The sequence below is a fragment of the Meleagris gallopavo genome, chromosome 4 (assembly GCF_905368555.1).
Source record: "Meleagris gallopavo chromosome 4, MGAL_WU_HG_1.1, whole genome shotgun sequence".
Lineage (NCBI taxonomy): Eukaryota > Metazoa > Chordata > Aves > Galliformes > Phasianidae > Meleagris > Meleagris gallopavo.
The window spans coordinates 40,862,858-40,889,054 of NC_139407.1; the positions used below are offsets into that span (position 1 = coordinate 40,862,858).

Here is a 26,197-nt window from a genome sequence, read left to right on the forward strand (position 1 = left end):
CGCAGGCGCCTCGGCGGAGCCGCCGCTCGGCAACAGCTGCCGGGAGGGGAGAAAGGGAAAGCGGGGCGAGGTGCGGATGGCGGGACGACGTGTGGAGCGCTTTGCGGCAGCGATGGTGCCGGCCCAGGCCTGGGAGCTGTGCGGCGCTGCGAGGTGCGCTCTGGCTGCGTTGTGTGGTTTCACCTATAGACTAGGCGTCCTTCTGTGACCGAAGGGGCGGCGATGAGGAGTGAGCAGAGATCAGAAAAAGAAGTACGTTCCACTAACGTTTAACAGTAAGTACCTTATAGTTGCTTTATTAAACTAATAAAGTAACGTTTAAAACATTTTTTCTCTATATTTTAATCATTCTCCTATTAAACTAGCGTTTACATTTTTGAAGCATTTTTTCCCTCTATATTTTAATCATCCTCCTCCTCCTCCTCTTCACCATCCTCAAATTCTTCCTCCTCTTCCTCCTCCTCCTCTCCTTCCATGCCTTCTAGAGCTTTTTGTTCCTGTGCAGCCTTGAAAGCCAGCTCCTCTTCCACCGTCGGGTCTGTGGCCTCCCTGATCTCCGGCCCATCAGGGTACTCAGGCTGCACAAGTGGAGGCAGTGCAGGTGTATGGTTTCCCAGATCGTATTTGTGCCCCCAGCCAAAGTAGATATTGCCGAATTTCCTGAGAAAGAAAAGTGAAAGATCACACAACCTCCCCTCAGCAGAATATCAGCTGTGCTAATTCACTCTCAGGCTTCCTTACTCTGCTGTGCACATAGTCGCTGGGGTGCAGGTTCCCTGGAAGAGGTATGTTTACAAAAAGCCATCTCTAACAAACATCTGTTGATGAATTCACTAATCCAGCTCTGAAAGATGCAGACCTATTAAAGCAGGTCCAGAGAACAGCTATTTCATAGCTGTGATGAGAGGGCTGGAACACATCTGCAGAGGAGGGCTGAGGGAGCTGAGGTGGTTCATACTGGAGAAGGCTCCAGGGAGACCTTGCTGTGGCCTTTCAATACTTAAAGGGGGTTTATAAGAAAGATGGATAGAGCCTTTTTACAAGGGCATCTAACAATACAATCAGGAACAATTGTTTTAACTGAAGCAGAGTAGACTTAGATTTAAGGAAGAAATTCTTTACTCTGAGGGCAGTGAGGCACTGGAACAGGCTGCCCAGAGGGGCTCTGGCTGTTCCATGCTAAGAGGTGTTCAAAGCCAGGTTGGATAGGGCTTTGGGCACCTAGTCTAGTGGAAGATATCCCTGCCCAGGGCAGGTTAGTTTGAAATGAGTGATCTCTGGAGGTCCCTTCCAACCCAAATCATTCTGTGATTCTATACCTTTCACTTAAAAATTTCCCAGTGCTAAAACAATGCATGCTATACTGTCACTTCTCTATTTTGCAGCGTGACTCCCACTTCACTTTAGTAACATAGATCCATTTCTCCAACTCCAGTGCCTGTTTAAAAGTTCCCACTCTTAGTTAACTGTACTGTGTATAGTGGAAACTAATGAAACTAAGAACTACAGATTTAAGATTTTTTTGTAAAAAGCATTGCAGAATCAAGAACACAGGTTTTAAATTGAAGACTGCAGCCAAATATTAACTGAACATTTACACTCATTTGCTTTATGCTAGCATTTCCAGTGATTCTTCATTTTTGCTTTTGAACACACACTGTTACTATTAAGCTGTATTTTCCAGTCTCACGATTAGTTACAATGCATTCAGTAAATTAATGATAAACCAGATTTGACTTCAATAGAGATGTATGTGTTCAGCATGTAGAATTTGTGTTGTAACTATGTCAACTGACTACTCACGTGCCACATGCGAAAGCATATGCGCCAGGCCATCGGTTCGACCGAAGGATTGCAACAGCATATTGAGGGGTCAGCTTTGGAGAAAGTGAAGCTGTCCAAGCAGGGATTTTTTGAATTCCTGGAGACAGTCAAACACACAATCTGTGAATAAATTGGCTTAAGAGCCACTACATTTAAGACTGAGCAACAAGGCTGTCACAGAATTCAAGCAATATTATATTAAGACGCACATTAGACGATCTAAGTCACAATTAATATAGGTACTGTATTTAGACAGGTCATTTGCATGGGAAGGTATCACACAGATGCTAGCAGCCACATACAGAAAATACCACGCTCCTGAAATGCAGTAGTACTCACTGCTGTTTCTTTTGTCAAAGACTGTTTAATGCTGATGGATAAATTGAATAGGTATTTTACTCTGATCAAAGAATGGAGAGCAGGAAAATAATTTGCTACTGCTATAATCTAATATTCAGGTTTGCATATTGCCATGATTTGCTGTAGTTAACATGCTACAGAATATTCATTCTCACTAATATATCTATATATGTGTGTACACATTTATTTACATGTGCACATGCTTTTTTGTCTATAAAAATGATGGAAAGATAGCTGAATGTATTTCACATATAAGCTGTCTTGAGCTTGGAGTAGCCTGACATGTCTGAGGAATTTTTTCTTTATTCTCAGCAAGACTGTTAGCTAGAAGACCCAGAGATTACAGTTTTAATGTTGGTACTGGTAACCATTTTGCATTTGATTCATTTTGCAAAAGAACAATGGCAAATTACATCATTCCACAAAGCACCAGAGGCCTGTCACTTCAAATGTTTACTACCTAAATGCTAGCATTTCCAGGGACTTGCTATAAAAAACTTTGTACTCCCTGAAGAATACCTTCATCTTCAGAGAGTGGAGTGAGAAGAGGAGGTCCTATTTCTTGCTGTAGTTCATCTGGCTCCTCATCCTTCTCCTCCTCCTCCTCTTCACCTTCTTCTTCCTCTGTTTTTTGTAAAGGGTTAAACCAAACACAGCGACCCTATCATCAACAAAGAAGAATCATAAATACATGCAGCAATCAGTGAAAGAATATAAGACAGCTTAAATAAGTGATTCAGACACACATACACAAGAGGGAGTGGGGGAGAAAAGAAGGAAGAAAAGAAGGACTATATATTCCACAATTGAGATATTGTAGGCAGACTGTTGTCTCTTTATGAGACTGTTGTCTCATTCATTCCTTATTCCTGCTAACTATTTCAGAATAATCTCATACTTCTCTTATCAGCTTTCTGTTATTTTGTTGTATTTGATTCTTTTAACAATCCATGCTGATGATAGGTGCTGGACTTCAGCAAAAAGACAAAATCTGTTCTTACTGAGATTGTATCCTAAAGCATGCATTTGTTTCGATATTCATTTTGTGAAGAGATAATAACTTGTTGCTGGCCTTATTTGTTACAGCCATGCTGACATTATCCACCTCTTCCTTGTCAGGCAGAGTGTGAAGATGCACAGAAGATGCACAAAACATGCTTTCCCTCTATACCTGAGCTCGAGTCCAAAAAAGTTCCTGAAATGTGTGTGCAAATTCCTACCTATCTCCATCCTTCTTGTGCAGACCTGTATGCTCTTTTCCAGTTCAACCCTTCAAAAACACAGTAGGCACAAGAAACACCACTACGTGACATAAGCTTTTATACTAAATTGTCCTTATATTCGGAGTGAACAGCAGCTCAAGAATACAGGAAGCTAGTTCTACAGAATGAATGGTATCTGAGGTCATTGTGACCTTTGTGAGCACATACCTGCTTTAAAATACTTGGTACATGGTGTACCCACGTAGACAGAGACTCCACCATTTCAAATGCAGAAAGAGGTTCAAAATCAGGGTTTTCTTCATAGTCATCTCTTCCTCCTCCCCCTTCCTCATCTTCATCTCCTTCTTCCTCTGCAAACCGGTAGTATCCAAGGGGACTGACATGGGTTCCTGCTGAGATCCGGGCTATCTGCGCACGCAGGTAATTGGCTTCATTTCCAGGGAAAGGAGGGAAGCTCACAATGGGAGCATCAAGTCTACCAGTGAAAAACTTCTTGATTTTCCTGGCACAGACAATCTGTGCTGGTGTCACTGGAGGCAACTTCACCCAGTATTCGCCTGGCTCATTACAAACAAAGTAAACATATTTATTAGCCCCAGTTCCATTTTCTTCTTTTGGAATGACAGGTGGGGGCCTATAGGTAGACTTTGGTGGTTCATTTTTTTCTTTTTCCTCATCTTCATCTTCAACTGAATCCATTCTTTTATCTCCTTCATCAATAACCTCTTCCTCTTCTATTTCCTCCTCCTCTTCCCCCTCACGGTACTGAACTTCAGCTATAATATAGTTCTTCTCCCGGCCCAGAATTCTGCCCCAGAAGCGACAGGTCTGGATTGGCTGAACACTAACAAGTTTTTTAAGGGCAAGAAATATGAGATAGGTTTCATCTCTGCTCAAGCCAATTCCACCCTGTTCAAAATAAAAGGCTGTTTCCATCATGTTAGGTAGAGGAGTCCCTCCCTAGTAAACAAAATCATGAGTTAGAGCTGAAGAATAATAGCAGTATCTGTTTGAAAGATTGAACAAGATATCCACTGAAAGTCATACTTCACTCTCTCAAAGTACTTTGCAAGCATTCCTTTATTACATCTTTCACTATTTAGAAAAATTAAAAATGCCACAATAAGGATAAAGAATACAGATAAACACCAGCTCTTAGAATACAAGATCTCAAATTTCAAACTCACTATTAACTATTGCAAAATAAGGAGAGTCAGAATTCTCACAAAGGATCTTCAAGAAGACTTCATTGCTTATGCATGTTAACTATATAAGAGGCCTTGATAACCAGAAACAAAACTACTGTCTTTCCTCGTGTTTGTGAAAAATGCATTTGGGGAGAACAGAAAACATATTTTATATATTTAGACACCAGGTCAACACTGTTTATCTGAAATTAATGTTGTCCTTTTTAATACCTTGTCATAAAGCTCCCTGTATTATTAAGAGAGAATTTCTTAAGGCTAGTATGAAATATTGGCCCCTGCTCTTACTGAAGTCAGTAATGCTCTGGCTGGCTTGTGGGATGCAGAACTAGGCCAATAACAAGGATTAAGAATTTACATTTGGTTTTTCATCAGTCTATCATTTCATGGGAGTAGGTGGATAAAGATTGTAAATTATACACAGTAGGGAAGGGAATTTAGGGGAAGTAATGCTAGTTTCACGTGGAACTTGTCTCATTCTTACAGATTTTTTAGGTCAAAGCAAGATAGACAAGAGTATGAAAAATTCAAAATTCCTTTCTGGAACATTGCACTTTTCTCCATTTTTTTCTTTTATATTGTTACTGTAAAATGAGTAATAGGCTATGGTAAAGGTGCAAAAATGTATATTCAGTTGTTAGGGTGTGTATTCTGTGGTGGCAATTCATTTCAATACATAGTGATAACTTCATATGAAAACCCACATTTGTTATCTTAACATCCCTTAGTTATTAAAAGATTTCCCTTAGATTTTCTTTGGCTGCACATACACCTGTATGTAAGCAATTGAAAACTGAATATTTCCCTGTTTAATGAAATGGCTTTTTTGTATCAGTAGTTCTTCTTGTAACCATGTATTTTTTCTAGTTGGAGAAGGAAGGACTGGAACCATAGTTGAAGTTGGGAGAATCACAAATTCTCTATTCTGTAATTTACAGTAGTAGCTGTATGCAAAATTCTAAATCTGCACTAGAATAAACCCAGAATTATGGTTACCTTCAGTAAAGAAAAGTCAGTTTTAGGTAAAGAATTTGGATGGAATGTTCCAGTTTGAATTGGCATGTGAGAGATACTTCCCTTTCTATTCATCATCTCTAGAACATCTATAATTTTAAAAGCTCAGGATGTTAGACTTACTACAGGAACAAAATTCCCAACTAAGTAACCAGTTGTGTTTTCTTCACAGCTAAACATAGGACCAGCTTGACTGTGAAAAGGGTGCAATTATTTCATGTGATCATGAGAAGCAATACTATGAGAGACCATAACATCCCCCCTTTTCCCTTTCCCTTCCCACCATCCTGCCACCCATCTCTCCAGTATATTTGGTGTCTATTTTTTTCTAATAATAACTCACTAGCTCTTCTTCTCGTTCTTCATCTCCTCCATCTGACTTGAGGAACAAGCTTCTGCGCATTTCTGCAGATTCAAACGATGGAAGAATCTCATGTTCATCTCGAAGAGTATCCATTTTTTTCTGAAACTGAGCTGCCTTCAAATCCTTGCTAATGTTCTCAAATATGTCTACTGGATCTGTGGGCCGTTCATCCAGGATTTTTGTTAGCACATTAACAAGATGATCATATCTGTCATATAAATGAAGATATGTTTGGTCTACTATACAAAAGACTTAGAATATTACATTTTTAATATTAAAAGTAGAAACTAATCACTTGGGTTTCAAAGAAAAAATAGATGAAAAGGGTCATGGGGCATTGTGGGAAATTAGACTCGAAACTAATCTGTTTGTATTGTCCAGTCTTCCATTTCTTTGTTTATCCCACACCTTACTCGGGAATTACAGGAGAATTTAAACCTAATCTCATTCAAATCAATTTCCCTTTGTACTCTATAATTCTTGTTGGGTTTTTTTTTTTTCCTGAAAGATGGTGGACACACAAGTATAACATAGTGATGAGATACTGCATTTGTAATGTACTGTCCTGTTCTATAACCTCTGCTACCCTTTGCCTTCTTAACATATCCCTTTGCCCTTTCATCAACACTTCTTTTATTTCCACTCCTACTTCCTTCCCCTTTCAATTTTGTTTTTTTCAGACTTACAAGTTCAGGCCAGATGTTACGCTGCTCTTCAGTAAATAGGCTTTTGCATTCTGACATGCCAGCATTCGGTGTTCAGGATCTGGTGTTTGATCATCATATGGACCGTAGCCTGGCTGATACAGTCCATAGCCTGGTTCATGTGGCAAATAAGGTCCGTGCTCACGTTCATAGGCTTGGTAGCGATCATGTCCGCCGTATGTCTGATAGGCACCTCTTTGATCCTGCATTCCTAGCGGGTATGTCTGATACACGCTTACCTCCTGTGCCTGATGAGAGTCTTGTCCCAGTGTGTATATCTGACTGAAGTTTATGTCTGGCACATGTTGCTTGTAAGAGGTTTCTTCTGCTCCCTGTGGGTGACAGAAATATTGCATTGGGGTCAGTGAATGATGTACTTGTACTGGTGCATGAGCCTGGCCAGCAGTCCCAAGGTAGAGGTCCTAGTAAGGTGCCTGATCCTGGCTGATCAGACCTAGGCCATACCTCCTGGTACTCGGAAGCTGCTCCCGGTTCTAACTGCTGAGGCCGGTAAGACTCTCCTCCGGATTCAGAGCCCTCAGAAGGCAGCCGCCCAGGGCCCCCCTGAGGTAGCCGGAGGCTCTGCTCGGGCTCCCCGCCGGGCTCGGCCATGGCCAGACGCCTCAGCAGCCCCTCAGCCTCGCTCACCGCCGAGGTGTAGCGGCAGCCGTTGCCAGGGCAGCCGTTGCCGGAAGGGGTGGGCCGGCCGTTGGCCTCTGCTCTAGGCGGGGGACTGACGTTTGTCCACGCCGGCCGGCACTGTGGGGCGGCAGCCCTGAGGGAGAGCCGATGAAACCGCTGGAGCTCCTTCGAACGGTTAACCGCACAAAGGGAGGACTTCTGCGCCTGCTGCCGTTCCCGCTAGGCGGGCGGTTCCCTCCGTTCAGCAGCTGGCCGAGCTGCTCTTCGCGCCTGTTTGTCTGCAGGGGGCTCCGGCCCCGCTCCTTTCCTCTCTCCGTGACCCGCTGCCTCCGTGTCTGCAGCGTTTGTGGTGCCTGTTGCAGCTTCGGCTGAGAGCAAAAAAGTAGACCTTCCAAAGCTTACTTTTCCTTTAAAAAGAAACACGCCGTGTTCCCTTACCTTCACTGCATGCAATAGAAAACGCTATTTAATCTGCTGCATTCTAGGAGGGATACATCATACCATTGCTATATGGCATCAAGCTTTTTGTTCTAGGATGAAAACACATTGTAAAACCCAGTGAACATTTTAAAAATTTGCCTTTGCAGATCCAGGGAAAAGCAGCTCTAAACAAAATAAGAATGAATAATAATAATACTGACAGAAGAGTTAAAAAAAATATCGCATCGTGTCCCTATGATTCCAGAAAGGGAAACAGTGCCCTAAAAATGCTAATTCTACTGCGTCTGAATGTGCACTGTTTTCATTGTTGACCTGGTCTTCGCAAGCAACGTGCCTGCGCTCCCTGCATTTCAGGCGCACCTGCAGAGCTTACCCAACAGCTGCAGAGGGCGCTGCAGCACTACAAATTACTCGTGCGTTACTTCTGATGCTCTACCCGTATTTCTTCTCTGGAGGAAAAACTTGATTTGTTGTTTAGTGTTACAGTTGGGAAGATTAACGCGGTGGAATGGAAAAAGAGGTAAACAAGGAAGGGATGCTTGCTCATATCCGAAGACTTAGCTCACACAGAAAAAACTTCCCAAAGGAAAAATCTCCAGGAAGAGATCCTTCCCCAGTGGCAGTCAGCCCTTAAATAGAGTCTCAGAGAAGAGGAGCCAGGTTGCAGCCCTTCACCCGTGCTCCTATGGCTGACCCAATCCTTGCCTCAGGTGATCAGCCAGTGATTCAGGCTTTGACTCAACAGTTCCCATACACTTAGTAATTCACGTTTATAAAATGTATAAAATTGTCTGTATACATGGATGTTCTGTGAAGCACCTGCCCAAGAGAGGATAAATACTTCATTTTTTCCATTTCCTCTAGCGGAAAAAAAAAAAAAGGAGAATACTAGGATCACCTGCACTGTTCCATAATGCCTTTGCTTTTTGCCTTTCCACTTTGCCTTTGCTTTCATAAAGGTTATAAAGTATACTACAGTATCAGGATAAAGAGTACCTCACTTCATCCACGTGCTGTTTTATTGATGTGCTGTCATCATCTCTCATTGATGTGGAAAAGTAGCAAATGAACGCATGTAATATTACTGCAGAATCTCACTCTAGTGAACCATCAGTAGCATGTGTTAATTAGCTGAAATGTAACTAAAGTATCTATGAATATTTTCAGTTTCCAAAGGATACACGCTAATGATTTGTATTCCATTTGCTGTATCAATGGTTTCTCTTGTGCTACAAATTCAAGCCATTTTTTTTCAATAACACTTTTTTTGTTTTTTTTTTTTTTAATCTGAAATCTTTTTGGTTGCTTTGTTGCAACCATGCAGTTTCATTGTTAAGTTGTGAAGCTGCTTGCACTGGCAAGTGAATTAGAATGGAACTTCCTATTATACACAGGAATCCTTCTGCGCTCTGTTAATTTCTAAGCAAACATTTTTTGATTGAATTGGAAAGCCCAGTTTCAGGGCCCACGTGTGTCTTTCCTGAACACTTTCACCTGATAATACAGGTAAGTAGCACCTGTAACTACTGAGGAGGCTCCTGTGTAGTGGGCAAGGCAGATTTAACTGAATTCCACTCCATACTGAGAACCTGAGTGCTCCAGTTTTCAGTGCAGCTTGTTTCTATGAACTGCTGCTGAGTGAGGTGTAGGACCTTTCTGAGCAAGCTGGAAAATTAGTAGATTTTCAGCTTGCAAATCATGGTCAAGGCTGAAGGGGCCCTGGAGATGTGAAGGTGAAGTCTGGCTTTTTGTTTATCTTGTATTAATGAATTAAATACGAAATTCAATTTCTAGTAAAGATCTGTTCTTTTAAAATGTTGAATGAACTACAGTTGAGCTACAGACACTCTCCTTCAGTACTCCTCCCTACGACAGGTGGCTCAATGGCCACAGCCTGAAATAGGCTTTCTTACATGAATTCCACATTGCTTCGAGAACGTGGGACTAAGGGAGCTTCTTAATGCTGTCCGGTCCGGTCCCTTGTTATCACGTGCAATTGCAGTAGCAAATCTCGCCTAAATTCAGTAAAGTAGGCCTCCTGATGCATTATTAACGATGTTAATACCACGCTGTTATTTGAAAGGAAGCGAGGGCAGCGGTTGCTAGCCGCGATCGTGGTGGGCGGTACGGCTGCGGGGGGGGAGGCGGAGGCAGACAGAGGGCTGCCTGCCGTTCCCAGGCAACCGCTACCAACAGAGGGCGGGCGGAGGACACTGCCGGCCGCTTGGGGCGGCTCGGGGCACTGCAGGCGCCGGTTCCGGCGAGTAGGTGCCGCTCGGTACCCAGCGGGGCCCGGCGGTACGGTGACGCTCATCGCTGCGGTGTGGGACGTGCTTTGGGCCGGGCTTGCTTAGCGTGGGCACCCTGAGCTTTGCGTAGCGCTGCGGTTCGTGTGGTGGCGGTACGGAGCCTTCCCGCTGGTCTTCCGGCCGACGATCTTTGTTTTATTCTGCTGTGTTTCAGTCTGGGAATCAGTCTCCTGCCCATCCTGCTCTCTGTTCGAGTCCTTATGTTCCTTAGACTTCTTGTCCAGGCGTTTCCCTTCTGTCGGTCTTCAGTGAAGTGGGCATTAAGGAAAAATGAACGTTCACTATAAATGATTTGCACTGAAATCAAGAAGAAATTGGAAATATTCACAGTAACCAGTTGTTGGGCTGCTGTTAGAGGGCTTCCAAAATTCTTCTTCTGTGTTTTATCTCTGACTTATCCATGCAGTTTCCTTCCATACTGTTAATTGAAATCCACTGCTAGAGATACCCCCAAGCTGAAGAAGGAGGCTGCTGGCATCTTGCTATGTGTTAATACTACCCAAACTCCTAATCCCAGTACTTGAAGATAACTGCTAGAAAATGTTGACCCAACCCACATAAATTCAGTGAGTTGCACCGGTTCTACTAAAAATGCCTCTTACTTTTTTTTCTCCATCCATGTTCTGAATTTGTTTTAGAAATAAAGTAAAATGGTGTCCAAATTCCACATTGTCTGTTTGTCCTTTAAGCACTAAAACTGTCAATCATGTTGCAGATGAGTTTCCTCAGATTATGTTAATGCTGATATTTTTAATCAAAACTTCTTGAATTTTACCTAAATAAACTTTGTTTGTTTGTTTATAGGGGTTGACTGTTTATGGAGTTACAGTAAAACACATAAGCAGAGATACTTCTACCTTTTAGAGTGGTACACTGTCACCCAGCCATGCCTGCAGAAGGAAAAAGTGATATGGAGAGGATTGGCCTCTTCAGTGAAATGAGCTATGTTACCATTGGAGATAAATATGTATCACATTATATGCGTAAGTATATTTAATTTTAATCACCATGTAAAAATAGGGATTCCTTTTAGTATCCACCTTTTTTTTCAGAATCATTATTTTCTATTATTTCATTTTATCAGAGGCAACTGTTTTTTCATACATATTCTTTGCTTAGATATGAATGCTTGGCATAATGGCATATATATCAAAGAAACAAAAAACCCAGTAAAATAAGTATGCATAATAAAATCACTACAAAATTAATGTATAACTTTATGCTTAATATAATTTACCTGTAAGTTGTGAGTATTTTCCTGTGCTTGTGTAAAATAATAGTGTTATATGTGTCCCGCCTTTTTTTGGAAAACATTCTCCTTTTCTTGTCTTTTTGGGGAATCTCATGTACAGGAATGAGAACAGAACAGAAAAAAAAAACCACACAAAAAACCTCTAAACATAAATTACAACTCTAAATTAAAAATAATGCTAATGTAATTCTCAGAAAGAGAAAGCCTGCTGAAAGAACACGTAAGTAAATTGTTGTAGTAGGTAAGATGGCAAAGCTGACCCTCAGTAGTTACTTGGAAGTGAAAAATGCAAATGAATCCTCTCAGTACAGGTGTGTTTGCTGTGATGTTTTGTCAGAACCCTGGCTGACTCGCTAGCTCATTGCTTCCACCACAGTAAGCTGCTGGGTGCTAAAACCCAGTGGGAGACATTGAAGCTGGTCGATCTGGTCTGTAATTGGAGAGTGAAACGGATGCTCCCCTCATGCATTACTCATAGTTTATAAGTAGGCATCAGTTCTAGCTCTGAATTGTAGTCTGGAGTAACTGATCATTCTCTGTTGCCTCTAAAGCAAATGCAGGCATTGAAAATGAAAACTGTGCTGTGAATACCTTCTCATAGTATTGTCTTTTACACACAATGTATATTGTATGATATAAATCATACAATATATATGTTTGATTTACAAGTGAAATGCTCTGCAGGATGTTCTTTGTGCCACCCAGCCATTTGGATCCAGACCTTAGTTCTTTAATGCAATCTAAGAGAAGCACTAACTTTGAATGTTTTTTTTTTTTTTTTACCATTCTTACTTTTTTAAAGGCCCTTTTAATGAAACTGCGAGCAAGAACAGACAGATGCTATCTGAGGGGAGCAAAACAATGTCAGCTCTTCAGGCAGGTTATTTTGACCCCCAGTTTAAGAGGATTTTCAGTGGTGAAGCCTACTCAAACCCTGTTCAACTAAGGAGACGTTATAGATTGGCAGAATCAAAGAAAAATTTGGGCAAAGCTTTCCTTCCCAGTAATGGAGATAAATTGCCGTAAGTGTTCTGTTTAGCCTATTTCTCTGTATATCTGTTTGTGAATCAGTCTGTACTAATATTACTTTACTTTGCTGGTGCAAAATTGAAACAATCTAGGCCTATTGATAATAAGATTCCTCAGAGCTTCATCTCTACTTCCATCTTGTTTCTTTTGTGTCCATAACACTGTACACAGAATTCCTGTAATTCCATGCACAGTGGATCCAGTATGGATTGATTTTTACCTCTTGAGATGATACTTGTTTGGGTTTTCTACATACTAACATTTTAGCACAATAAATATGGAGAGCCTGAAATATTTACAAAGATCCAATTAATGTGTTAATTTGCTCTTTTTAGATGTGGACTAGGCAGCTATTATGGAACCATAGGAGGTCCATTTGCATACTTCAGTGCACAACTGAAAGCCAGAGAAAGATACATTCCTCCTGGAAAGAATTTTTATACTAGTCCAGGAAAAAAAGGAACTGGTTTTGGGTAACTTCACAACATTACTTCTTGCAGTCCTTTATTAAATGCTTTTTGAGTTTTGATCATCTAACTAGTTCATTCTCTTTTTACAGTTATGCAAATCTTACCATAGGTGAGCAATATCCACATGAAGCGGATGGCTATGAATTAGAAAAAATAATTGCAAAGGTAAAAAAGATAAAATCTCTATTATGTACTAATCATGATTATTAGAATTTTCATGAACTTCTTGTTCATTGTGGTGTTTTTTTCAGCTCAGAATCACAATATTCATTTATTGGATGATGGAAGGAGGAAGACAAATCACTATGTGTAAAAATGAAGATTTACTTATTTTATTTTTTTTAAGACAACAAAAAGTATCCCATAAAAGTTCCAGTAATCAAGATTTGACCTTAATTTTTTTAATGTGGAGCACTTAAGCAACAATTGCAATAATTACCAAACAATGTGAATAGCAAGAACAATAATAATTCTTCTGTGTTGTTGTCAGAAATGAGATTGTATTACCCTAGATGCCTTACAAAAAAACCAAACTGAAACAAAAAAGAGTGTATTCTTATCATACAAGCTCATAATTTGAGGAAAGCTCATATCTTGCACCGAATTTCTGAATTTAGTTTTCTTATATATTTTCATTATATGTAGTGAGAAATTGCTAAATTGGTCTATGGTTGGAATAAGATTAGAAAACTCAGAGTCTAACCATTATACTTGGTGGCTATTTAAATACCTTGAACAAAGAAGACAGAGTGAACGTTTTTTCATGAATGAATTTGAATGTTTTCAGTGTTTTGGTTAGGAGAATGAAATGAAGTTGAAAAGCTCAAGGTTCTTCCTCTGAATTTATTTATTTTACAGAAAGCACGAGAGGAACACAAGCGTTTGGTTAAAGGAGGGCCTTTCCAGACAAAAATATACCCCCCGGAGTATTTTGACATGAATCCCTATTTTAACGACAAACCTTTGCCACCTGTGAAGAAACCACCTCCAGAGAAGCGAATTGCACCACCTTTCAAACCAAGTTCCCCTGCTAAGAAGGTTAGTTTATCTTAAAGCTACAGAAACAATATAAACTGGATAAATATGCAGATGTTTTGAATTAAAACTTTGCTTACAGTACGTAAGGTAGAAACCAACGTTTCGTACTGTTAAAAATAGAAAAAATATTGTGCAGTTTATTTTGTTTGAGCCAACGCTCCCTGATCAGCAGTTTCAAGTAACCTAGAAAGTCTTTACAATTTGCGTAGTGCTGTTAACATACAGTTAATTGGCTGGATAGGCCATGAAGTATGCACAAAGTGGAATGAATGTTTTACAATAAACAACAGCAAGAAAGGATTACAGTAGCAAAACAAAATGCTTTTTTATTTTGGACTCTATCAATTTCTCATGGCATTTTTGAACCTGTATAGGCATCTAAAACAAAATTCTTAGCGGTGTCACGGGAATGGAGAGCTGGAAGGAGCAGAAAATGTGAGATTAAGGCTCCTGCTCAGCGAAAGGCTATAGGAGTTATCTTGGGAGTAAGCAGCAGACACAAATCTGGAGTCAGCTTTAGATTTTTCTAATTCTTCAGTATTTGGGAAAAAAGGAGGTGGTGGATGGGAATAAATGCATGGGGGAAGCACTTAGGGGACCTAAGTAATGAAGAAATGAAGCTTGATGTTAATGTCAAGGAACGTAATTCATTTGTTTCAGTTGCTTTATGTTACTTCTTAAAATCCAGATGGATATTTTTACATTCCATAAAACATTTATTTTTAATATAAAAGTTTTTTCTGAGATTAAATACTAAGTTTATGGAATTCACCTTAGGCTAAATTTTTAGTTTGAAACGTTCTTAAAATATTGACGCATAAATGTCTCCTTCAGCTGACTCCAAATACGTAGTACAAGAATACCTCTTAATTTGTCACTTTTCTTCATTTTGGTGTTCCACTGTCAGCCACTTAATATAATGTTCTGCTAATTTTATGATTATTCTGTCCTTCACCACTGACTTATTTGACCGATACTAATTCATCTGAGGAATAAGATGATAGCAGTGAAAATGTAACTGTTCAGAAAAGGACTGCGAGAATGCTTACACATGAAGAATTATGCTGGGTGTTCAGTCTCACAGATGAAGCAGCTGAGATCCTTTAGTGTTCTGAAAAGACTGCTGCAAAAACAGCTGTACACCTTCTCACTGATGATGCTGGTGACCCTGTTCCTGGGTCACCAGCAACACTGGTTGCTGGCCTGCAACACTGCATGCTGCCATTCAAGATATAAATGATGTACTTCTCAAACTCCCTCTTTGCTATACAAATCCTCATTGGAAAATTTGCTTTACTGCTGATTGAATTGCTTACTGTTGCATTTTAAGGAAAGCAGTCTCAACAGACTGTGGAGATTAGCTGTTCTAGAGGCTTGCAAAGAATTAATAAGGTTTCTGCATGCTTTTTAACTAGAAATTGCCATTGTTATAGTTCTGGTGGATTTACTGTTACAGGAAAAGCCTGTGTTGTATTCCTATACCTACACTGAATATGGAGGTTTACTAGTGAACTAATAGTGTCATAGGAATTCTCTTTTTTTTTTTTTTTTTTAACCACATCATAGGTCACTTCAGTGAGTTATGGTTTTACTTTTTCTATCATGTTTTTAAAATCCTTCACTCAAAATCCAGACTTACAAAGAATATTTTAAACCATCTAATTAATCACTAAAATTTTCCCTAAGATTTCCATTGCAAGTTTAAGGAATTTTGGTTTCTTGTTGTTGTTGTTTTTAAATAGAATATAATGCAGTCTGCTATTCAGTATTCTCTGCTTTTGCATGAAAAATATTGTAATAAAATCCAGCTATTCTGTAGATTGGCACTTTGAAAATTATTTTTTTTTTGCAGTCAGGGGGCATGAAAGGAGGCACATTTGATCCTTATCCAAGCCATTCTGCTGACCCTTATGTAATCAAAAAAACTATGGCTGTCTCATCCAGTAAAGAACGAAAGATTTTTCATCCTCCTCCTGGACCAAAAAGCAGACCTGTTACAAGTATAATCACTCAAAATGTCATAAGGTAAGCCACTTTAAGTTCATATTTCATGTGTGCTGTCTACCAACATTCCTTAGCATAGTTGCTTACTAACAGAATAATTGAAGGAATTGTTAACAAAAAGATAAGAAATAAAAGGAAGCTTGCTTTCAAAATTTATTCCCGTACTTCTGTAAATTTGGGTGAAGTTTTTTCAAACAGTTATTTTTAAATAACTTTCTGTTTGGCCTTATTGTAATTCAAACAGATGACCATGTTCTTTAGTTATTTAAAGCTTCAGTTTCAAATGGGATTTCTAAGATTGCATGCAGAACAGCTAAGCAGAGATATATGATTTTTTCTGCATACTCTGTGAGCAACATGAAAGATTTTAGAAATATCTGATTAAAATTTGGAAATCAATCTTAGAAGAACGTTTCACATTTGTGATTGTCTGTTATGTATCATATGTGAAGTTCAAGAAACACATCTTTTTAGTCCATGTGTGACTGTTCTATTTACTTCACTGCGTACCTGAATTTGCTTAATCACTTTTAAATTGTAAGAATTGTTTAAAGTTTCAATGTGCTCTGACAGGGCCAAACCACATGAAATAAGTTTTAAAATTGAGAAGGAATGGGTGAGTGTGGAGTATCACCATATGCTCACAGAAACGGTTATGATGGACTCATTGCAAATATTTGTAGAGAGAAAAACATCACATCTGAAATTCCACAGACAGAAATTCAAACCACTTCTCAAATTGTCTGCTACCATTTATCTCCTAACAATTTTAAAGGACATTTTGATTTTTGCTTCATTATTCCTAGGTTCAGTGGGATGAGAATTTTGAACAGCATTTATTAGAAGTATGAATGTTATAGCTCATATGTGGTGAGATACTTTTCAAATTGTCAGCTTTTCCCCACTGGATTACAATTTTTATGTACTTTCCAGTGGAAATCTTATCTTCTGGTATTTTGACTGTAATTCTAAATTGGATTTGTGAGCACAAATTCTTGCTCTGACACAGAGTTCTGTATAAATCAATTAGATGTCATGGATTAAAGTCATTAAATCTAATTACAGGAATGGGTGTAACAGTTTTTCATTTTTACAAAAACTTTCCTATTCTGAAGAGTGTTATTCTAAAACAAAATCTAATAAGTTTCTCTTCATTTACATTTCAGATCAATAAATGTAAAGAACTACAAGACTGCATATGCTACATCTTATTAGGTAAAAATGGTGAAATGAAGGGTACACTTCTAAGACTCTTAACAGCACAGCACAGTTGCTAATCGGCATTCAGAGCAAATAAAAGTGGAATTCAAGTACATAAGGCAATCCGGTTTGCTTAATTATTGAAAATGCATATGTATGTGTTTTTTTCACACATACAGACATATATACATACATACTTGGTTGTGAAGCTACAATAAGTAATATAATGTATTCAGTAGGTCCATGGCTGAATAATTTTTCATCGTATTGCTTCACTTGAGTTTTGAAATGTATTTTTACAGAGCATACTTCCTATTGAGTAATTTAGGTTCAAATTCACAAAGTATTGCAGTGGAAAAAAATGCACATCTTTCAAAGACTGCCAGTGTATGTATTAGCCAAATAAGTCTGCTCACAGTGAAACTAAGATAATTGTTTCCCTTTAGTAGTATTACAATTTGTAGTTTATTTCAACAGTACTTTGTGTAAGAACTGTCTTGAAGACTTTCAGTTATGACATTCTCAGAATGACCATTGTCAGCCTGTTATAAAGGAAGTTATCTCTAATTACCATCATCTGTTTAACATTCATCCTCTGTTTCCTGAAAACTCTAACTGCTGCTATGTTCTCCGAGAGAAGCTCTGTTACCTCTGTGTACATGCAAGTATCTTAACAAACATAATCTTTCAAATTAGCTTCTTCTAGGATGGAACTCGGATCCTAACTTTTATAAGGTTTTTTTACATGTGGTCCAAGAAATTTGTTCGTGTAAATACCTCTCAGCATTTATATTTCTAAGCTATTTTTTGAAAATGTGTAGATCTTTATTCTTTAAGGATACTTACTGCTGTCCTCAAGATAAGGTTTTGTTTGTTTGTTTGTTTTTCCTTATTAATTCTAGACTTGTAAATTCTAGACTAGGTCTCACATTTCCTAACACTGAAGAAAATAAAACAGTTGTTGACCAGGACTTCCAGCATTTATTAAGGTATAAAACCCCATGCTTTTAAATCAAGAGGACACAATATTTTAAAATACTGTACTGTAATTTGTACAATAATTTTGATGTTTTCTTTATCCGAAGACCTGTAACAGAATTCCTTTTTTTTTTTTTTCTTTTAACACACTGTATTAGATAATGGTATTGGCACTGGCTTTAGGTGTCTTTGTACAGGTTATCAGGACAATATGTTATGCTGTTCACTTATGAACTCTGCAGATTTAGCCCTCCTAGACAGATTGGACTGCACAGTACTTCCTTCTAACTGCTGTTCTGATGTAGTGCAGCTGATGAAGACTGCTCTAAATTTTTTATTTTCCTTTCCTTGCTTTTCCTTCCACCTCTTCAGTTCTTCCTGTTGTATTTTCTTCTGTATTTTAGTTATCTTTTCATTCCCTAGCAAAATGGGGAAATAAGATTAAAATTTATGGCACTTTACTAAAACAAAACAAAAAACAGAACAACAACAAAAAGAACCCAAACACAACAACAACCTAGCTTGTTTAAGAATTTTTTAATGAATGTAGACTAAGTTTGTGTGGTCATTATGGGAAGCAATTGCTTCCCCTATTAAGACCCCATTAGAAACTGTGTGCACTGAGAAAGCTGATGCCCATTTCTGGGTAGGCCCTCAGCATACTGTTTAATGCAAATAATAAATGTGTCCCCTGACTTCCTGTCAGTGCATTTTACCATGATAGTGGACTTTAGAACTTTCTTAAATTTCAAACAGGGAAGACATTAGACATTATATTATTTTCATATAACAACTTCCCTTATATAAAAAATATATCCAGTCACCTTTATAATAGATTCTGAGCACAACTTAATATTTACAATCTTGCACAACTTTCTGTGTCAAATGCAATTAAATGCCTGACCATCCATCTACTCAGCAGCATAAGTATTTACCATTACCATTTGATTGCTGTTAGTGAGTCTGAGCATGCTATGCAAAATTATAGCATATAATTTTTGTCTATCTCCAGTAAAAACCAAAAAATCAAAGCAACAAAATATTTTGTACTTTAAAAGATTTTTACAGGAAAAATCATTAAGAGGTAGACTAAGATCTTTAATCTAATATTCTAATCTGTATCTGTACAGGTACAAAAATGCACTCTACATTTAGTGTGCTGTATTAAAACCAGACAAACAACTGTTTCTTTGTTACAATCTTTTTTTTTTTTTTTTAATTATTGAAGAAATAGGAAGAAATAGATTACTTTCATATAGTAACAATCTCTAAAGACATTGTGCCTTTTACTGGCTAGGGACTCATATACCAGTGGTTGTATTAGGAGGAAATATAAGATAAGTAATTACCTCTAAGGCTGTTCTGGAAACACCAATAACTAATTACATGGCTTTACTTTAACAGATTTGTTTAGTAAGTACTAAAAAAAAATGTAGCAGAATAAAAGGAAATACCATGGTAGGGACACTACATACAGACAACTTCATAGAACGTTATATGCAGTGTTTTTGAGAAATTCTTCTTCCTTATGGTCCTGTGGCTGAGAAAATCAGTCTTTGTGCAGTGTCTAATTAGCAGAGGTTAATTTTTGTGCTTTTTGTAACTATGACTGTGTTCTCAGAACACATTTACACTGAAAATGTTGAAATTCATGTTTCAGTTAATAAGCTTTCTAAGTCAGAGAAACAGTAAAAAGGTAAAAGTAGCTTGTACTAATTACACATAAATCAGAATTAGAAGTCATCTAAAGGACAGGTTAATGTGGGTTAAATTTTATTTAGGACTTTTGTAAAATAACCTGTGAAATGTGGCATGTACTAAACTGCTCAGCTAAAAGGTTGCTAAGATTCCCTTCTGAGTCTGAAATATTTGGGACAGAATTCAATCTCCTGTCAACCGTCATAGTTTCATCACATTAATATATACTTATGTTGTGTAAGGATCTGCTCTTCTTAATCAGTAAAATGCAGCGAAGTATCAATAGGAGCAGACAGTTTGAGTACATTACAAAAAATATACTGAAAAGACTGGAAATGATTTAAACAAAAAGATAAACAAAACAAAGATAGTAAGCTACTATGAATTGAAAGTCATACCTTGTGAAAGGCAATCCAAAGGAATTTCTTTACAAGTTCTAGTGGAATATTCAGAATAACAGTTATTTTGCATGCTGCCAGAACTGGAATTGGGTTTCTTTTGTGCCCATGCTAAAGCTGTAGCTTGACCTCGGAGATAAACATAATCCTTATGCAAACGGTGGAATTCAAGCTGTGCTACATCTCTCTCATTTTCAATAGTCCACAGTTGATTTTCTAATAGTAAGCATTCTTTAGACAGTTTTCTAATATCATTTTCATATTTGGAAGCGTATTGTCTATATTCATTCAGTTCTCTCTTAAGTAGCTGATTTTCCTCTGTGATGTCTGTTATTACTGTTGATAACCTCTTGTATTCTGTGTTTGCAGTGGTCAGGTTATATTTTAAGAGATCAATATCTGCTTTTGCATTTCTGGGTTCAGTCATGAGTTTCTTTTCTGTATACGCTTCATCTGACTGGACTTCCTCAATGTCCTTCAGCAGCATCTGTTTAGTATTAGAACATTCCTGCAGAGTCATTTCAAGATTAATTTTTTTCTCTGCAAATGTTTGCATTAATTGAAGATGAGTCTCCAATTCAGATCTTGTTGCAATTTCTTTTTCTCTCATTTGTTTTATTTCACTCTGCTTTCCTTCAAGTTCTTGCTCTAGGGGCTCTAGGGAGTTCTTTTCTTCTGTAAGCTGACCAAGTTTTTTATTTGTTTCTTGTGAATTGGAGCATTTGTGTTTCAAGGACCCTAGCATTGCATTGAGCCTCCCTTTTTCGCAAGTACCAGCAGTCATCTTTCCTTCTAATTTTTTGTTCCTAATTTGAAAATCATGTAGTGCCTGTATTGTGTCTTTGTTTCCATTGTGGTGTTGATTCTTTTTCTTTTCAAGGATTATTTTCTGGTTCTGGAGTTCTTTACACTTTCTTATCAGGTTCTTTACTTCCTTAACACATTCCTCATTGCCTTCTGGTGATTTAACCAACTGAGTTTGCATACTCCTCTTTTCTTTAGTGAAATCCTTAATTTTCACATCATATTTCGATATTTTTTCTTTCCAAGACTGTACAGTCTCAGCAAGAGGTTTTACCTTGTTCATGAGATGTAGATTTTCATTCTGAAGATAACGTATTCTTTTTTGCAGATGCTCAGAGTTTTTCAGAGGCTTATGCAATGCTTCAATTTCTCCATCATATTCAGGGGCTGCTTTGTTTTCACTGAACTTCTGATCTCGTAGCCTCAGCAGCATCTGGTTAAAAACAGATAGTTGTTCTTTTGATCAACCATTAGTAACTTATCTTTCACCATTTTGGAAAATGAACCTACCTGGCATCTGTTATCTCCACTACAACTGCTTTTAAATTCAAGTACATTTCTGCTCTCAGATTCTGCTTTTTCATTGCATGCTATTGTAGGAGGGGCCCATACACTGCCATACTCAGAATCTCTATAAAATTCTTGATCAAAATGTAGGCAATTTTCATTAAGTAGAGCTGAAGCAATATGTGATTCATCGAAAGAAGTCACAATTTTTGCACTGTCTTTTAAGTTATTTAATTTTTCTCTGTAAAAAAAAGGCTGATTTTTCTGTATTTTGTGCTAACAAATCTGAATTAGTACTGGCTGACTTCCAAAACTCTTGTTTCAGCAACTTGGTAGCATAATTATCATCTATTTTACAAATTTCTTTCCTGTATTCAGGTAAATGCATAGGAAGTTTAGATTTACTAAAAATTACCTTCTCCTGAGCAGCATCCGACCTTTCTGTCTCTGAATCAGTGCCAGATACCAAATGTCCACATGTAAACTCGTTGTTTATTTTATGTATCTTTTTGTTTCCAATTAGATTTTCTGAATCTTCAACCTTTTCAGTTTTCAGTGAAATCCTATGTGAAATTTGTATATCACTGACCACATTTCTAGCACTGCAGTTTACTTCCACATGCTCTTCAGAACTGGATTGTTGGTCGTGGTGAACTTCTCTTTTAGAAGACAATTCAGGATATTCCATAGGCTACCTCACAAAATTAAAAACAAATGTACAAAAAAAAATCATACTGTAAGAATTATGAAATGTAATAATGGAAGTATAAGACATCTGAGCTGCTAAAAAAGCCACTTCTCAATCAAGACTTGCACAAATTTTGTCTCTGCCAATGCCATTTAGCTTTTAAAATGTTAGCAATTTCAATCAGCTTCATTTAATTCAGTATTGGGTTTTGGAGCAAGCATAACATACTGAGTGTCTTAAATTGACTATATTTCAAGCATAGGAGGGATGAACTTAGGAGATTATAGTTTGTCTTTGTTTTTGTCATCCTAGTCAGCACAAATTAAGGACAAACTGGAGTTACACTAAATAGATGCAGAAAAAGTAAGTTTTATTCCCCTTCTTCATTTCTGTCCCCTCCTTGGCTCTGTCCTGTCTCACTATATGCTTTGTATTGCATTCCATATCCAGTGAAAATAATCCAAGTGAATTTGGGGAAGATCAAGTTACTATTTTGTCTGTGCAAAAAAGAAATGGAACTTAATCAAAGTGAGTGGAAGGGAACGGTATGCATATTTATGGCTTCTCAGGAAGAAAACACTTGTTATTTTTTGTACTCAGAATACCCATTGGGTTATTAAAAAAAAAAAAAAAAAATTAAAGTCAAAATCCATCTAAAGAATAATGTGTTTGTAGGTAAAAACTGTTAACATACCAGCGATGCGTTATTTGCTGTAAAAGTGATGTGTGCAGTCATCATAATCTTGGCTGAAGTATGTACTGGGGTTTTCATTTCAAATATATTTTTATTTAGTATGTCACTGATTTCAGACTGTACCTGAAAAAGATTGTTTATAGAAAACTTACATGTGTAAGTATTTCACTTTCCAAAACACATTGTTAATCAGGAAGTTATCTCCTGCAAAGGACAGAGTGAATCGAAATGGAGTGTAGGAACAGGGAACTGTGTATAACAAGCAAAGCATAATGCTAAACATCCTTTCCGCATCAGGTCTTTAGCTTTTATATAATGAATCAGATAAAGTGATGGCAGAAAATGCTCCTCAAAGGGTGGCATAGCATTTTGCGAGAAATGGCAGTTTGCAGCATTGGAGCAGGTTCTGATGTCTAATGACTAACATCATGTGGAATTGAAACTTTTTTGAAACAATAGTTTCCTTGAGGTTACAATAGTGTAAGTTAGATCTAGTCCTTCAGCTTCTAATAGTTTAATATTTTTAATAGTTTAATAGTTTTAATGTATATTTAACGTACATAATAACCTAAAATACTTATGGCAATATCTAAAAATGCAGGAGTTGGCATTCTGGCATTTACACTTAAGAGAATTTGTGTAGTTTTTTACCATATTAGCATTCTCCAAAGTCTGTTTCTGAAATGTCTGAAATGATTCCAGCTGTTGTTGAAGAATCTAAAATGTAGAAACAATATCAGAAAACTGGTAATTTTTTTTTTTTAATGAATCAAAATATTTTCTGTTTAACTCATGTTTATTTACTAACATCATTTTCATCCAGATCCTCTTACCACTCAATAGCCATTTAGAAACTTATTTGCAATACTGGAAGGATTTCAGCACTGTTCTTCATGGATAGTTGCTCACGCCACTGAAAACTCCGGCACATCTGGCATTACTTTTGCCCATAGTTTTTACCATGAGGCCAAATATGCTTATGTTTGAATTTTACTCCAATACTTCAATTCCAAAGATCATCCTTTTGGTTTAAATTGTGGTGTGCTGGTTGGACAACATAAGAAAGTTGGACTGCCTCTGGGAATTAGTAAAGGGAAGCCCTAGTATTCCACGTTAACAGCACTAAATCTTCACTAAGCTCTATTGATTTAAAAGTGCTTTACAATAAATATTGCATATCTTTTACATGGATCAAAGAATGTTTTACTGAATTAATCATACTTAGGGCACAGGAATTCAGAAACTCAGTAAAAATTTCAGCTAAAGGAATGAACATGGGCATGTAGCAAAATGTGCAGTTCACTATGTGTTTTACTTTGGAAGAAGATTTCCCCAAAAGAAGAAAATAGGCAGGTATAGAATCACAGAACAGTTTGGGCTGGAAGGAACCTTTAAATCATCTAGTTCCAACACCCCCTCCTACAGAGGGAGGAACACCTCCCAGTAGACCAGGATGCTCAAAGCCCCATCCAGCCTCCAGGTTTTGAATGCCTCCAGGGCACACCCACAACCTCACTGGGCAACCTGTTCCAGTGTCTCACCATCCTTACAGTAAAGAATTTCTTCCTAATACACAGTCTAAATCTACCCTCCTTCAGTTTAAAGTCATTTCCCCTCATCCTGTTGCTACATGCCCTTAAAAATAATCCCTCCACAGCTTTCCTGTAGGCCCTCTTCAGGTACTGGAAGGCTGTTACAAGCTCCCCTTGAAGCCTTCTCTTCTCCAGACTGAAGAACCATAACTCTCTCAGCCTGTGCTCACAGGGGGAACTGCTCCAGCCCTCCATATGTTTTTGTGGCTCTTCTCTGGACCTGCTCCAAGAGCTCCATGTCCTTCTTGTGGGTGGGCCCCAGAACTGGATACAGTACTCCAGCTGGGGTCTCAAGAGAGCAAAGTAGAGAGCAAAATTGCCTCCCTCGACCTGCTGATCATGCTGATCATCTTGATACAGCCCAGGCAACGGTTGGCAAGAGTGTATAGAGATACTATGTATAGAGTATAGGTGGGTATATAAAGTATGTATTAGGTACAGAGTACTGTAAATTCTATGTCTAAGTTATTAAAATATATTGTATTAAAAGCGGAACCAACATGCTTTGCTAATTAGTATTCAAATATAAATTGTAGTTTGAAAGTAAGCTGTCCATTTCAAAATATTTCAGCAAATTTCTTACTGAAAAATATCTGGACAGCTCCAGTTTTAAATGAATAGAAACAATCATTCACTTTACTTATATTCATGAATATGTCAACCAGATTCACACATAAAGAGCAATGTAAAGGAGACTAGCTTTATATAAAATAACCCTGTAAGCAGCTCCTGTGAAGTAAGGCCCCTTAGCTCAGTGGTTCCTACTGCTCCAGCTTCCAGCCTGGGACAGGCCAGTCTGCCTGCAGTGGTTTGGCCATGCCAACAGGCACATGCTTAATTAGTTGTGCCATGTGGGACTCATGCTAACTGTGGCTCTTTGTGCCAAGTCGTCATACTCCTGTCTGCAGACAGAATCAATCAGCTTACTTCCAGTGCTGTTTGCAGTTGAATCAGATCTTCTGCTTCTATTGTGTGATTACCTGCAAACACAAATGACATTTCTACAGTTAGCAGTGCCTGAAGCTCTCAGCTAGAGCTGTTTCATATCTAATTGGACATCCACAATGGAAAGGAGAAAGCCCAAGCGTTGTGGAAGTTGAGGAAGGACCTAACAGCGTATTTTCTTGGTGTTCTGAGCTCCGGGTCAAGTCAGGATAACGCATCAATGTCTGGAGACCCCCTGAGGAGGTGCAAGCTCCAGCTGAAAAGTTCCCCTTTGAAAGCGGCGAAGCGCCCGTGGCAGAGCACGTACCGCGATGGTGCCGCGGCACTTCCCCGTGTGATGGCCGGCCCGCCCCGCCCCGCGGCCAGCCCAGCATTCCAGCGCTCGGTCGTGGCCGCGCAGATTTTCTTCTCGCGGGAGGCTACGCTGGCCCACACCATCCACCGCCTCAGAAGGAGGAGGGCCGGGGCTGCTTGCCGGTCCCCTCGCGGCGCTGAAGCAGAGCGGCGTGCGGGTGCGTGGCGGTGTCGTCACACTCGCGGTGACGCACGTCCCGCCGCGGCAACCGGGCCTTCAGCCGGCCTCCTCTGTGCTGCCGCCGTGCCAGCGCCAAGGGCCCTGCCGCAGCCACCGCAGCCGAGCGCCGTCACAGGAGGGCCCGCTCCTCAGGTGCTCGGCATCCTTGGTGCCATGTTTTCTGGTAAAGAAAACGTTCACTGTATTCACGAGAGCAGTCAAGGAAGAAATGCTCGTATAATTAAACGACTCAGATGCACAAGCATGCAAGGTTGGACACAGCTTGTTAGACATGGCTGC

At 38.7% G+C, this 26,197-nt stretch overlaps 3 protein-coding genes across 8 annotated transcripts; 1 reads left to right on the top strand and 2 right to left on the bottom strand.

Moving 5' to 3' along the window:
• The first annotated feature begins 11 nt into the window (after positions 1-11).
• On the top strand, positions 12-17,197 carry CFAP96 (cilia and flagella associated protein 96). 4 transcript variants are annotated; one of them, XM_010710053.4, is made up of 8 exons: positions 12-275; positions 10,891-11,069; positions 12,141-12,360; positions 12,703-12,840; positions 12,927-13,002; positions 13,696-13,875; positions 15,728-15,900; positions 17,046-17,197. In XM_010710053.4, the coding sequence occupies exons 2-8, from the start codon at positions 10,973-10,975 to the stop codon at positions 17,092-17,094; spliced, it is 933 nt and encodes a 310-aa protein (XP_010708355.1). In that variant the 5' UTR covers positions 12-275; positions 10,891-10,972; the 3' UTR covers positions 17,095-17,197. The 4 variants fall into 4 exon arrangements, with proteins under 4 accessions (XP_010708355.1, XP_010708356.1, XP_085079147.1 ...); XM_010710054.4 differs by lacking the exon at positions 12-275 and adding an exon at positions 9,918-10,075; XM_085223019.1 differs by lacking the exon at positions 12-275 and adding an exon at positions 9,942-10,041.
• Positions 269-7,401, bottom strand: LOC100548696 (radial spoke head protein 6 homolog A-like). The gene is made up of 7 exons (XM_003205772.5): positions 7,160-7,401; positions 6,677-7,026; positions 5,970-6,198; positions 3,615-4,367; positions 2,704-2,845; positions 1,804-1,921; positions 269-660 (listed from the first exon to the last, which is right to left on the bottom strand). The coding sequence occupies exons 1-7, from the start codon at positions 7,304-7,306 to the stop codon at positions 402-404; spliced, it is 1,998 nt and encodes a 665-aa protein (XP_003205820.2). The 5' UTR covers positions 7,307-7,401; the 3' UTR covers positions 269-401.
• A 16-nt stretch (positions 17,198-17,213) lies between the features above and the next one.
• On the bottom strand, positions 17,214-26,104 carry CCDC110 (coiled-coil domain containing 110). Of its 3 annotated transcripts, XM_085223016.1 has the most exons (7): positions 25,691-26,104; positions 25,366-25,418; positions 23,498-23,563; positions 22,847-22,969; positions 21,880-22,155; positions 20,154-21,390; positions 17,214-18,476 (listed from the first exon to the last, which is right to left on the bottom strand). In XM_085223016.1, the coding sequence occupies exons 1-7, from the start codon at positions 25,755-25,757 to the stop codon at positions 18,259-18,261; spliced, it is 2,040 nt and encodes a 679-aa protein (XP_085079142.1). In that variant the 5' UTR covers positions 25,758-26,104; the 3' UTR covers positions 17,214-18,258. The 3 variants fall into 3 exon arrangements, with proteins under 3 accessions (XP_085079142.1, XP_085079140.1, XP_085079141.1); XM_085223014.1 differs by lacking the exon at positions 23,498-23,563; XM_085223015.1 differs by lacking the exons at positions 23,498-23,563; positions 25,366-25,418.
• Positions 26,105-26,197: the final 93 nt, after the last annotated feature.

What these genes read in the sequence shown, in the direction of transcription:
- LOC100548696 (XM_003205772.5), bottom strand. Translation starts at nt 7,306, where the DNA reads ATGGCCGAGCCCGGCGGGGAGCCCGAGCAGAGCCTCCGGCTACCTCAG. An exon ending in AAGAACGAGAAGAAGAGCTA is followed by an intron (nt 4,368 to 5,969) that starts GTGAGTTATTAT and finishes TTTGTTTACTAG; the next exon opens with GGAGGGACTCCTCTACCTAA. An exon ending in TACCAAGTATTTTAAAGCAG is followed by an intron (nt 2,846 to 3,614) that starts GTATGTGCTCAC and finishes TGTTGATGATAG; the next exon opens with GGTCGCTGTGTTTGGTTTAA.
- CFAP96 (XM_010710053.4), top strand. Translation starts at nt 10,973, where the DNA reads ATGCCTGCAGAAGGAAAAAGTGATATGGAGAGGATTGGCCTCTTCAGT. An exon ending in ATATGTATCACATTATATGC is followed by an intron (nt 11,070 to 12,140) that starts GTAAGTATATTT and finishes ACTTTTTTAAAG; the next exon opens with GCCCTTTTAATGAAACTGCG. An exon ending in AAAAAAGGAACTGGTTTTGG is followed by an intron (nt 12,841 to 12,926) that starts GTAACTTCACAA and finishes CTCTTTTTACAG; the next exon opens with TTATGCAAATCTTACCATAG.
- CCDC110 (XM_085223016.1), bottom strand. Translation starts at nt 25,757, where the DNA reads ATGCTGGGCTGGCCGCGGGGCGGGGCGGGCCGGCCATCACACGGGGAA. An exon ending in AACTGCAAACAGCACTGGAA is followed by an intron (nt 23,564 to 25,365) that starts GTAAGCTGATTG and finishes TCTACATTTTAG; the next exon opens with ATTCTTCAACAACAGCTGGA. An exon ending in CGGATGCTGCTCAGGAGAAG is followed by an intron (nt 21,391 to 21,879) that starts GTAATTTTTAGT and finishes GTTTTTAACCAG; the next exon opens with ATGCTGCTGAGGCTACGAGA.